Source organism: Tachysurus fulvidraco, chromosome 5 (genome assembly GCF_022655615.1).
Source record: "Tachysurus fulvidraco isolate hzauxx_2018 chromosome 5, HZAU_PFXX_2.0, whole genome shotgun sequence".
NCBI classification, from domain to species: domain Eukaryota; kingdom Metazoa; phylum Chordata; class Actinopteri; order Siluriformes; family Bagridae; genus Tachysurus; species Tachysurus fulvidraco.
This window is the reverse complement of record NC_062522.1, coordinates 15958852-15970445: the sequence shown is the minus strand read 5'-3', so window position 1 is coordinate 15970445 and position 11594 is coordinate 15958852. Positions and strand designations below refer to the sequence as shown.

The 11594-nt window shown below is 36.7% G+C and overlaps 1 protein-coding gene across 1 annotated transcript; it reads right to left on the bottom strand.

Moving 5' to 3' along the window:
• Positions 1–1226: 1226 nt before the first annotated feature.
• Positions 1227–5261, bottom strand: cish (cytokine inducible SH2-containing protein). The gene is made up of 3 exons (XM_027146703.2): positions 4644–5261; positions 3938–4101; positions 1227–3399 (listed from the first exon to the last, which is right to left on the bottom strand). Exons 1-3 carry the CDS (start codon positions 4661–4663, stop codon positions 2909–2911), a joined length of 675 nt encoding a protein of 224 aa, XP_027002504.1. The 5' UTR covers positions 4664–5261; the 3' UTR covers positions 1227–2908.
• Between the last annotated feature and the right edge of the window lie 6333 nt (positions 5262–11594).

The window sequence follows — 11594 nt, the reverse complement described above, 5'->3', positions numbered from 1 at the left end:
TGAAGGTAATTATTGTAGCAGTTTCTGAGAACTCCCCCCTCCCAATGCTGCGCTAGCCTTTCCCTAGAAGCACTGTGCATTCTGAGAAACAGTTGGCAGTCTGCCGCATGCTCTCTCGCTCCTGAACAAACACATACATACACACACTGGCAAAAAGACATATTTCCCTACAATATTCTTTTAAGTGTACACTGTGTTTTGTTTAACTCTCAGACAAACAGACATGCAGGTTAATCGTCTGTAGAAGCTTGGAACAAAGCTGTATAAAACCCAGTGTAGCTGATATTTCTCTTGTAAATACATTCATGTTTACATCAGATACAGTTCATATAACCTTGCATCAGCGTCAGTTAAAATTCTAATAAAAGCAAAACCGAAGAAAGTTTGCAGAGTAACCTGAATACTTTTTTTCATAAGATCATGAAATGTGTAAGATACAAATGTTTTTTTTTTTGGTAATAATATTGTTTTGCTAAACCAGGGACCTTTGTAACCTCTCTCTTTTACACACCCACACAAACTCTCTGCCTTCTCTCTGCCTCTGTCACATCTAAGCAATTAACTTCTGTCCCACTATTTCATGAATTTGATTGCCAGATTAGTTTTGTTTTTGTTTTTTTAAATAATCTTTTAAAGAAACAGACTGTTTGGAAAAGACAAGTGAATAAGGGGATTGCAGTTTGGTTTTAAAAATGCTTATGAGTACTGTGTGATTAATTCCATACATACCATTGTATTTGAATGGTTTCAACTTTTTCATGCTGGTTCTGTTCATGTTGATGAAAGTAATCCGATTGCGTGTGGAAAACCAATTTGATCATCCCTGCAGGTGGTTACTGAGAATCTAATACCCGGAAGACAAGTGATTTGACTGAAATTCTGTTATTTATTAATGCAGTTCAGCTCATCCTCTTTCCCAGATTTGCCTTGTTTTCCTAGAGCTCTATGCTGGGTCTAGGAAAAAAAAAACACAGACTAGTTTGTCACTGTAAAGCTCCTCATGCTTCAGCCCTCAAGCTTAGATACTGTATTGCCAACTCAACTAGAGATTAACTAGATATAAAATAATATACACATCCGTAATACCTCTTATTGTTGTTAATGTGTCCTGATTAAACATACATGTTACGCTAAGTATAAGAAATCATTTCTAGAGTCAGATCAAAGTCAATAAATAAATATATTTATTAACAAATATATTTAATAAGATCACACAAGAGCTTGAATGGTTCAGTATTTTTCTTTTATTACAAAAAAAGGATCTTTGTCCATAAATATATACAAACACCCACATTGTGGTTATAGAAAAAAATAAATTATTCTGGACTGATTATATAGCAGTATGTACCAGAACGGATTTTGTGTAGAAAAAGTAAAAAGGACGAAAGAAAAAGAGACAAGACAAAGCTTTGACTTAACATTGGTGTGTGTTTGGCTGCCATGTTTCAAGCTGTGAAGATCAGCTGGCAGCCCCTCACCCTTGAGACTCTTTAGAAGTTAGGAATTTAAGAACAGGACAACAATGAAATTTGCACAAATTTCTCTAACCACAGTTGTTTGTCTGCCAGATTATGTTCTGATATTTGCTCCTTGAGAACAAGTAACAGAGGCTTCTAGTTGCTAGTTTAGCACTGTGCAAGCAACTCCAAAATAATCACACGCTTGTCATAAAGGATATCTGACAAAGTAATATCATTAACAATTCCTTAATTAAGGTAGTTTCTTTAATAGTTTGACTTTCTAAAAAATTGAAAACTAAAATGAAAAACGATTAATATTCTTTTTCAAACTTTGTGTGACTACCATACACTGAACATATTGCTAACGTAAACAATAACTAGCTGTATTACGTTAACTAGCTACAGTAGCTGTGTTGTGTTTTAGGGTGCAATAACCAAATAAATCATTCTTCTAAACAGTTTCACAGACTTCCTCAGGTTTTGAATGTTTACTGTAGCAAACTGGCTTGGAATTACAGCCACAAGCCATAAAAACTGTGAAAAACTGATCAGGAAAATAAAGGATCATTATAAAAACGCACCTAAATAGGCATTTTCTATAAAATCTACCTGTGAGCAGTGAACCTGAGGTAAAAGCCTTGTTTATTTTGGCTAACTCCTGCTTTGTGAATCACTCTGTAGCTAGCTAAAGTAGCTAGTCTGAGTCTGATGGTAGTGCAGAGTGGTATTCTCTAATGAACTAGTTATTCTGTTATTCAGAATGTCTGCTTATACTGTCTTTAATGTCACAAAGTCATTTTTGATGTTAAGTGTCATACAGTGCCTGAAACCACAATAATTCCATTTCTGTTAACACTATAGTTTTAGGCAAGTGTGTGATGACTTAAGCATGGAGTTTTAACTATGCTAAACAGCTCTATATGCATCTTTTGCTTAGTTACATCAGTGCTGTAGCTCACGCCATGGGGACAAATTGTGTAGCTTTCATTTTGTAATCGATCACTGTAAAGAGATGAAACTCTAGGGATAGGATAAGGTGTAAGGAGAATCAAACCCACAGTAGTCTCAATGTCTTTTTTAAAGTTCATCTAAAAGTATATAGTGTAATGAAACCTATTACAGTATAACCTACAGACAACATCAGAATTAGCTGCAAACATCTTTCGGTTTGTCATTTTAAATTCTTTAGATTCCAGTGAATTTCCGATTTACTCAGTATTTGGGAACAGGAAATCTAATTTTATCCCACAGGGAAAAAAAAGTTGTACAATGAATAAATTAATCAGAACAAGCAAAAGAGAAAAAGTGTTCTTTAGTCTTAAATATAGCCACCATTAGTTAGTGAGCCAAAGCCCCATTTCTCTGGAAATGAGCTTTCACCTGAATCATTTTCATAATGAAATCAGTGTTCTCTCTTTTATGTTCAAGTTGGTGTTTCCATGGTGATGTCAGAGCTGGAAAGGGTATTCCTGTAAGTACTGCAGTAATGGCTTTGGTAAAGGCAGCTTCTCTGGGCAGGTCGTACACTGATTAATAGCCAAGCGAGCAAGATGCTGTAGGGATGGAAAAGCCTGAGGCTGGCGGAGTGGACGTTTCAGCTTAAGCAGCACAGCACACTCCTTAGGTACCAGGGGAGTTACAGGATCACACTCCTCGTCCTGAACAGTCTCACGTCCCCTTGCTGAGGTAGCATAGTGCTGAACCAGACTCAGCACGTCAGGGAAAGAAAGCAGACGTGCTCGGGCTGGTGAACTCGAATCAAGCTGGAAGCGCCCGTGACTGTACTCAATGCGTACATTAGTGGGGCCACGTACTGTTTTAACCGATAAAGTCAGCATGTAGAGTGGGTGACTGCTGTCCCGAATGAGGAATGTGCCTTCTGGGGCCGCCTCAAGGAGTGAATGTGCCTCGCTGGCTGTAATGTTGCCCCAGTACCACCCTAAAAACAAGAAGAAAAAAAATCCATCAAATTTGAGGATAATTATCTCAAAACTGGTAACTTGGTGGTTAAAGTGCCAACAACTGGAACAGTTATGAGTATAAATTCCTGATCTGCCAGAGAAACGTCTAGGCCCTTGAACAAGGAGCTTCTAGACTGCCAGTTGATTCGGTTCATGATTGGATTGTGTTCACCTTTGCTTGTAAGTCATACTGTATAATAGCAGCAGCCAAAAGAATAAATGTAAGTAATGCAAGTGTAAATTTTCACACGAAAGGCTTAAAACGCAATTTTCATGACTCAACAGGCCTACGTCATATCCAAGATGTGTGCTACAACATGCCCTCTGCAGCTGCCATTTTGTCCAATTCCTGTAAGTAACGGTTCAAAGGCTGCATGGAAATATAGATCTCATTCAAAACCCATGATCATACGGTCATTATACTATGCCTATAAATGTAATCTGTGTGCTTGGATATATTTATTGCAACACTGGAATGTGTGTTAGTAAAGAATTTTGAAACCTTTTTAAATTTACCTGATGCATCGAGGTAATAGAAGTTGCTGGTGATGGTGCACAGGTCTTTCCTGGGTTCCCAGAACTTCGGGGTGCTTTGAAGACAACGTGCTGATGAGGAAGAGAGGACCGAAACCCCGAGTGGAACCACCTGAGACTGTGAGTCTCCTAACAGGGCTCTGGGACTGGACAAAAACACAAATCACATCATCAAAGTTCCAGAGATCTAAAGGTTTCTTTAGAATGTCACCAAGGTGCATGTGTATTATTCACAACTGCATCTGCTGCTATTTTTATAAATGGAAAGAATCAAATCTGGCAGGGGATCATAGAGGCAGAGAAGCCCTTTGTTCTGGAGCTGTCTGTCTATTGATTTACTGCGGTGCTGAGCTGAATGGCAGGAATACAGCACATAATAATAACCAAGTCAACCTGATCCTTGAAATAAACGACTATATAAATTTGGTAATACTTGGAAAGATATTGGAAAGGTACTAGTGATATTGGAAAGGTACTAGTGATATTGGAAAGGTACTAGTGATATTGGAAAGGTACTAGTGATATTGGAAAGGTACTAGAGAAAACCTAAAGATTGCAATAAAGCCATTCTTTGAAGCCACTAATCCAATCCACACTGAGAATAAATAGGAACAATTAAAGCTGTAAGAGCTGTTGATCAGAAGATCTGTTTCTGTTGAATGTCCTTGGTGGATCCAGCAGTACTCACCCTTGAACGCAGAGGATCATCGTATGAGTGAAGGCTTCAGTCAGATTCCTCAAACGCCTCTGAAAGTTTCTCAGCCGTTCCTGAGCTTGTGCTTGTTTAAAAACCTTTCCCAGAGCCTCTCTTACACTACAGCAGTTCTCTATGTGAATATCGCCGACGTTCAAAATCAATAACCCTGGAGCAAAGACGTGGCTTAAAGATGTGGCATCCGGTACGATTTGCGCTAATGAAGAGTTTCAGCCGGTTACCAGCCTAAAAGTGTAGCCGAAACAACTGTGGGCTTTGGTGTGCTGATTCCGCCTGAGTTCCAGGAAAGACTTTTCTCCGTATCGACGCGCGTGCTCAGCGCCTATGACGCCATCAGTGACTTTCTCTCAGAGTCGCCTCAATCATTCCGGGTATAACTCCCATTTTAGCCAGTTTCAGCACACCCATAGATCAAAAGAGTTAAGCAGGTTTCATAATGTTTCAGTTGAAATGTGGGATGTGTACAGTCATAAAAGATTTTATTGCAAAATGTAACGCGTTTCATTCCCCCCCCTCCTCCCTCCTCATAAACACTGCATAGCGACAAGCACTTCCTAGGAGATCGTAACAACTTTCCAGGAAAAACCGAGCGATCTACAGACTTCGACCAATCACTGCATCGGTCTTTTCTCTGAAGTGCCGCCTCCGCGCTGGTCCCTTCAGCCAATCAGCGTTACGCGATCTGCCTCCACGGCTTAGCCGCTGTTTGCAGTTTAACTAGTGACGGCAATTCCGACTCGTTTCAGTATATCAGAGCGATCATAATTCCACACTATAAGTATCGTAGACGTAAATAAAACAATACACGACTGAATATAACATTAAAAAACGAAGGAAAAAACTAAAAAAAGAATACAATAAAATACCAGGAATTAAAAATAACATTTTATTTCCCATTATTACATTCTTGCTCTTTCTGCTATTTTTTCTCGTAATTAAATTTTTCTTTTCATTCCCGCTTCAATTTTTATTGGCCTTTTCAATTGATCCTTGCAATTCCAAAAAAACAAAAGCCTCCATTGGTCCACTCAACCGACAGCTCTTCTCTAGTCAACCAATAAGATGTTAGTAGCAACCTCTTTTGTCTTTTGTCATTTTTGATTGGCCCAAATGACTCCCTATTTATTTCCTTTTTTTTTTTTCTTTTTTTTTTGAGGGATTAGTCACTGCAAAGTGGTGGAAGGAGAGAGCCAAACAGCATAGGATGGTGATGTGTAAGATGTCTCTGGTGGTCAGAAAAAAGAGGAGAGGGTGGAAGTTGTGCGAAATTCAGACAAAAGCTGAGACAGGCATTGGGTGGTCAGTGAGAGCTTTGATATCAATGGGCAACTACAGGAGGAGTAATCAGGAAACAGGAGAGTGATAGGTGTGTCATCTGGAAGGAGAAAAGAAGTTAAAGGAAACATGGTGGTGAAACGAGGAAGTATGGGACAGCATTCGGTGGAAGAGGCTAGCTAAAAAGAAGTGGGATGTAAAAAGGACCAAAGAAAAAAGACACTGAATTGCAGCGGGATGTGGCAAAGGCCAAACAGAAAGCATAGGATGAGTTGTATGCCAAGTTAGACACCAGGGAAGGCGAGAAGGACTTGTACAGAGTCAAGGATTACTGAGACAGAGATAGAGATGGGAAGTATGTGCAATAGATAAGTTTGTATTAGGGCTGGGCGATATGGCTGAAAACTGTAGCACGATATCAGTTTTTCATATCGGTCGATATCGATAATTATTGATATTTTTTATGACCCCTTTAAAATAAGGAGCAGGAGAAAAATATATTACATTTAAACATTTTTATTTTAAACTTAACCTTCCTCTGATCATAATCCCCTCAGTTATTAAGACAGAAATGGCGACAACCATGGAAAAACTTAAATAATTAAAATGTAAACACTTAACAATTATCTCTTAACATTTAAGGTGCAAAATGAAAGAAAATGTAAGAAATGCTTAATAAAGTGTAATAAAATAGTGCAGTGTTAAATATAAACATTGAGAAACCTGAGAATTTAGTGCAAGTTTAGTGCTAGGAAGTTCAGTAGCTGTTCACCTTCTGGTGAATAAAGTGTTTTAAAATATGTGCAGTATTTTTAAACATAAATAAAACTGAGGTAGACTGAGATTAGGGCTGTAGCTATCAAATATTTTAGTAATCGAGTATTCTACCTAAAATTTCATCGATTAATCGAGTAATCAGATAAAATGTATTTTGCTTAATTAAAGGAGCAGTATTAAATATACAAGAGAAAATAAGATGGGTCTCTTAAAACTAATTGGTTTCCTTTTTTAGAAAAATGAACTTTTATTTTTTAAATGAATAGTATGCAATGCAAACAACAATATTTTCTATCACAAATAAACTTTTAGATATTACCCATTGTTTGTCTGTACTTGTACTGTGAACAATGACAAAGTTGACTGAGAAGAATTAAGTACATTTAAGTGCCAGACATTCTGGCACTTAAATGAACCCTTTTCTGAGATGCAAAAACAACAAAAATAAATTACTTTTTTAAACTATCAAAACTAAGGCATACATTCAAATAAATAAATAAACAAACAAAAAAACAAACAAATAAATAATAACAACAACAACAATAATAATAATACAAAAAAATACTGCCTTTAAGTCATGCAACTTAACTTCAGTACTAAAAGATTCTAAATCTACAGCTCAGGCATAACATAAGCCTTTACTGTCTTCTTGGAATCATTTGTGGTATTTAAGAGGCAAAAACATGGACAGGAACTTGGAACTAGAGACCATGCATGGTTTCCCACAGAGTGCTTTAAGCATATATAAGCATGGAAGACGTGCTGTTGTGGTATGCCAGCTCGATCTTGCAATGGACACACGCCACAGTGTTTTCTTTACTTTTTGATTTGAAATGATCCCAAACCTTGGACATTTTCTGTCGTTTTTTTCCTGTTTGTTTCTTCTCTTTGGTCATTGCCATTGTTATCGTGCCCTTCCATCTGCAGCCCGCACTAGCACGCACCCGTGCCCTCAAATCAAAAGACCGCTAACTCCTTGCATCTTCTTCTGCTTTGATGTAAGCGTGTTGTCACATGCTCACACACAAAATAATTGCACAAGAACGTGACGTGAGCTTTAAAATGAATTAAAAGAGGCTGAGGCAGATGAATTTGCCTCGATAAATTTTTGTAATCGAGTTACTCGAGGAATCGTTTCCGCCCTAACTGAGATACATCTGTAATATAAAAAACAAACCTGATACAGTACAGTAACACTGTTTGAAATATAAAACCTGCAGAAATATGAAAAAGTAGCTGATTTTTCCTCTTTTATTTACAATTTCCTTGCTTGCTGCGGCGCTCATTTTCTGCTTATCAGTCACCGGTTACAGAAGCAGAATCTAGCAGACCAGCATGAGACAACAATATGGCACAACCACACATATGATTGGCTGTTAGCATGTCGTCCCTATGTAGCTAGTTTACCAGAGAGTGATTGCCTCCGTTAATGCAACCAAACTTGCTTCACAACCTCTGTTTTCTTCTGATGAAGGATAAAAAATATCGAAAGTTTTTTATCGCTATCATTCACGTGTCTATCGCGATACATATCGTTATCGTTTTATTGCCCAGCCCTAGTTTGTATCTATAATATCTTGTATCAGCAATAACTACTGTAATTAAGTATTCAGACTACTGAGTCAAGCTTTTGTGTTTCTCACCAGCAGTCTGATGGAGTACTGAGGAAAGAGCTACAAGTAAAATGTCAAATTATGTATGAGCTATACAGCAGACTTTCATACTCTTTAAAAAAGAAAAATAAGATAAGCCTCTGTGCTGCAGAAACCACCTCTCTAGTAAACATAAAGCGAGTTGGAGTACATTAAATGTTACAGCTCATCAGTCTGGTGAAACTGAACACATTAGCTTAGTGCTGCTAGCTCATTACAATAACACTATGCTAATGACGGTATAATGATACACTTGTCCAGTTAATTAAAATACTCTTTAGCATACTAATATAACGTTTGACATGATACTACCTTAGAAATGCATATACGAAGCATTAAACGTGTCAAATAAATTTTCAAGATACATTTATAATCGTCATTTACCCTACTTGCTCAAGACAGGTTCATGCTTTAGAGTCGCGCGTCAATGACATCATGTGTTTACATTTTATTGATTGGCTAGGGTAACAGTTGTTCCTTATGTGACAGCCATTCTGAAGACACGGATTATATCTTTTCTTCACGCTATTTCTCCAAACTCTTCTGGATATCAATTCAGGGCTGGTTGATAGAAAAAAAGGTGGTTGCTGATAGTTTTGTTTTTTCTTTACATCATATCTTATTTGGAATACCCAAAGATTGCTGTGTTAATTCTCTTTGCTTAATAATATTGTTATTTTAGCAAAATATTTCATCAATCCCTCCCACTACTTATTATTTTCAAAAATGACTTAAAATAAAAGGGTTTTTTCCAAAGCCCTTAATAAGATGAGAGGTCAGAGTGCTAAGAAGCTGCTATATCTTTTAACATAATTTGATTTATTGTGATACTGCCCTTAATTCCTTTTGTTTTTCTTTTCTTTTACGCTCTATTTAAGTTCATGTAAGTTATTTTTTCAAATGTTTATTTATTTATTTTCTAAATAATCCATTACTCATTCTGTGTTAAGCCTGTCATTTCCACTATTTTATCTTGTAAAATGATTATTTGCCTTTGTTTATATATTTTGTATTCAATAAATAAAAAATAAGAAGAAAAAAGGGGAAAAAATGGGGAAAAAAGAGAAACAGTGGCTTAATGGAGACTTTTTTCGCGTCCCTAAGATGTATATTTATATTCCCCTTAACTCTACTTGGAAAGAAAAGCAAAGAAAATGCAGCGTGAATGATAAGAAAGTCAAATTCAGTTAAAATAAAAAAAAAAAAAAAAAAAAAAGAAGAAGAAAAAAGGACAAACGTCCGAGTAATGTAATAAAATTTATTTTATTATTAATTCCTAGTATTTTGTGTGGTTTTTTTTTTTAGTTTTCCGGATTCTGCATTCAAAAAATATGCAATCAGGATTTCTACATACAAAAATAAATGAAGAATACTTGCATTAACTTCATTGATGTGTCTGCAATAAACCTTTGAAATCTGAAGATGATTCGTATAATTTCATCCTCTTTATAACTCAATACACAACGTTATTACAATAAAAATCACTCAATCACTCACATCACACACAAGTCTTGACACTGGGCCAAGCGACTTAGCAGGATTTGAGCTAATAATGAGATCATGTATACAGAACAGAATCTACATGTCTTTTCTATGGCTTAATAAATAAAACAACAACAACAACAATAATAATAATAATAATAATAATAATAATAATAATAATAATAATAATGTAATAATAATAATAATACACTTATTATTTTTATTTAATTTTATTTTAAAGCATTTCAAATAAAAAAATTACAAGCAAATATAATATGCGAATTGTTCACTGTAAGTATAGATTCATCCTTAGGCAGATCCGCAGCGCCTGCTGCAGGGCTACACCTGCTATTGCTGTTTCAAGACATACTTTGCGCCCCCTAGCTTTAAAAGTGCAATAGCGCCTTCAGCAGCCATTAGTCAGTGTCCTCCAACAGCCATCAGTCAGTGTCCTCCAACAGCCATCGTTTAGTGTCCTCCAACAGCCATCAGTCAGTGTCCTCCAACAGCCATCAGTCAGTGTCCTCCAACAGCCATCAGTCAGTGTCCTCCAACAGCCATCAGTCAGTGTCCTCCAACAGCCATCAGTCAGTGTCCTCCAACAGCCATCAGTCAGTGTCCTCCAACAGCCATCAGTCAGTGTCCTCCAACAGCCATCAGTCAGTGTCCTTCAACTGCCATCAGTCAGTGTCCTTCAACAACCATCAGTCAGTGTCCTCCAACAGCCATCAGTCAGTGTCCTTCAACAGTCCTTCAACAACCATCAGTCAGTATCCTCCAACAGCCATCAGTCAGTGGCACAAGTCATTAATGATGCAAATATTAACTACATACTCTAAATATCAGAGAGAAATTTGCTTTCTTTCTGGGAGAAACAAGAACGATTCCGTTTTGCTAGAATCTTGTGCATTTCTGCAACAAGTGGTGTGACTGAATGCACATTTAGTGCAGCAGGTCGTGTTTTAGAGACACGGTGGAATTGCCTGAATTCCAACACAGTTTGTCTTATAGGGCTATAAATGTATGGTGTGTTCTGTAGCCTATAAGCAACAAGTTATTGGGAAAAATAACTCGCCTATTCGGGAAGTTCAGAATCAGAATGTTTATTTCCAGGTACTGTAGGGTGTACATGTACAGAAATTTGTCTTGGTGTGTTGGTGCATAATAATAATAGAGAAGAAGCCTAAATATAGGAAACAATGTTGATCAAATTTGACAAAAACGGTGACATTCCAGCTAAAGTTTGAAAGTTAGTAAAGCATGTGGTTATGCTATTAATAAAATGCATAAAATCTGGCCAAAGAAGAACCTTTTGTTTCATTAATAAATAGATAAACACAAAAACAAACAAACAAACAAACAAACAAATAAATGTTCATTTAAAAGCAGCATTCAGTGATGTTTGATCAGATCCGTGCACCACTGATATATATTTATATATGTTTTACCTACATAAGGAGTATCACAATGCTTATTCTATGTTGGTAATTGAAATTCTCAAGTCCAAGGACTGAGAGAAAGCCACACTTGCATTCTGCCATCTAACTAGCAGAATATTTTACTAGTAAAATTACTTAAGACAATCTGTCATGTTTCCTGGATATCCTGGGAACATTTTTACATCTTATTTATAAATGTTTATACAATTATAATTGTTTAGTTATAAAGACATTTTCACTAAAATACTATGGGAATGTTGTGTACGATATGTTCCACAAACACAAAAAAACACATTGTT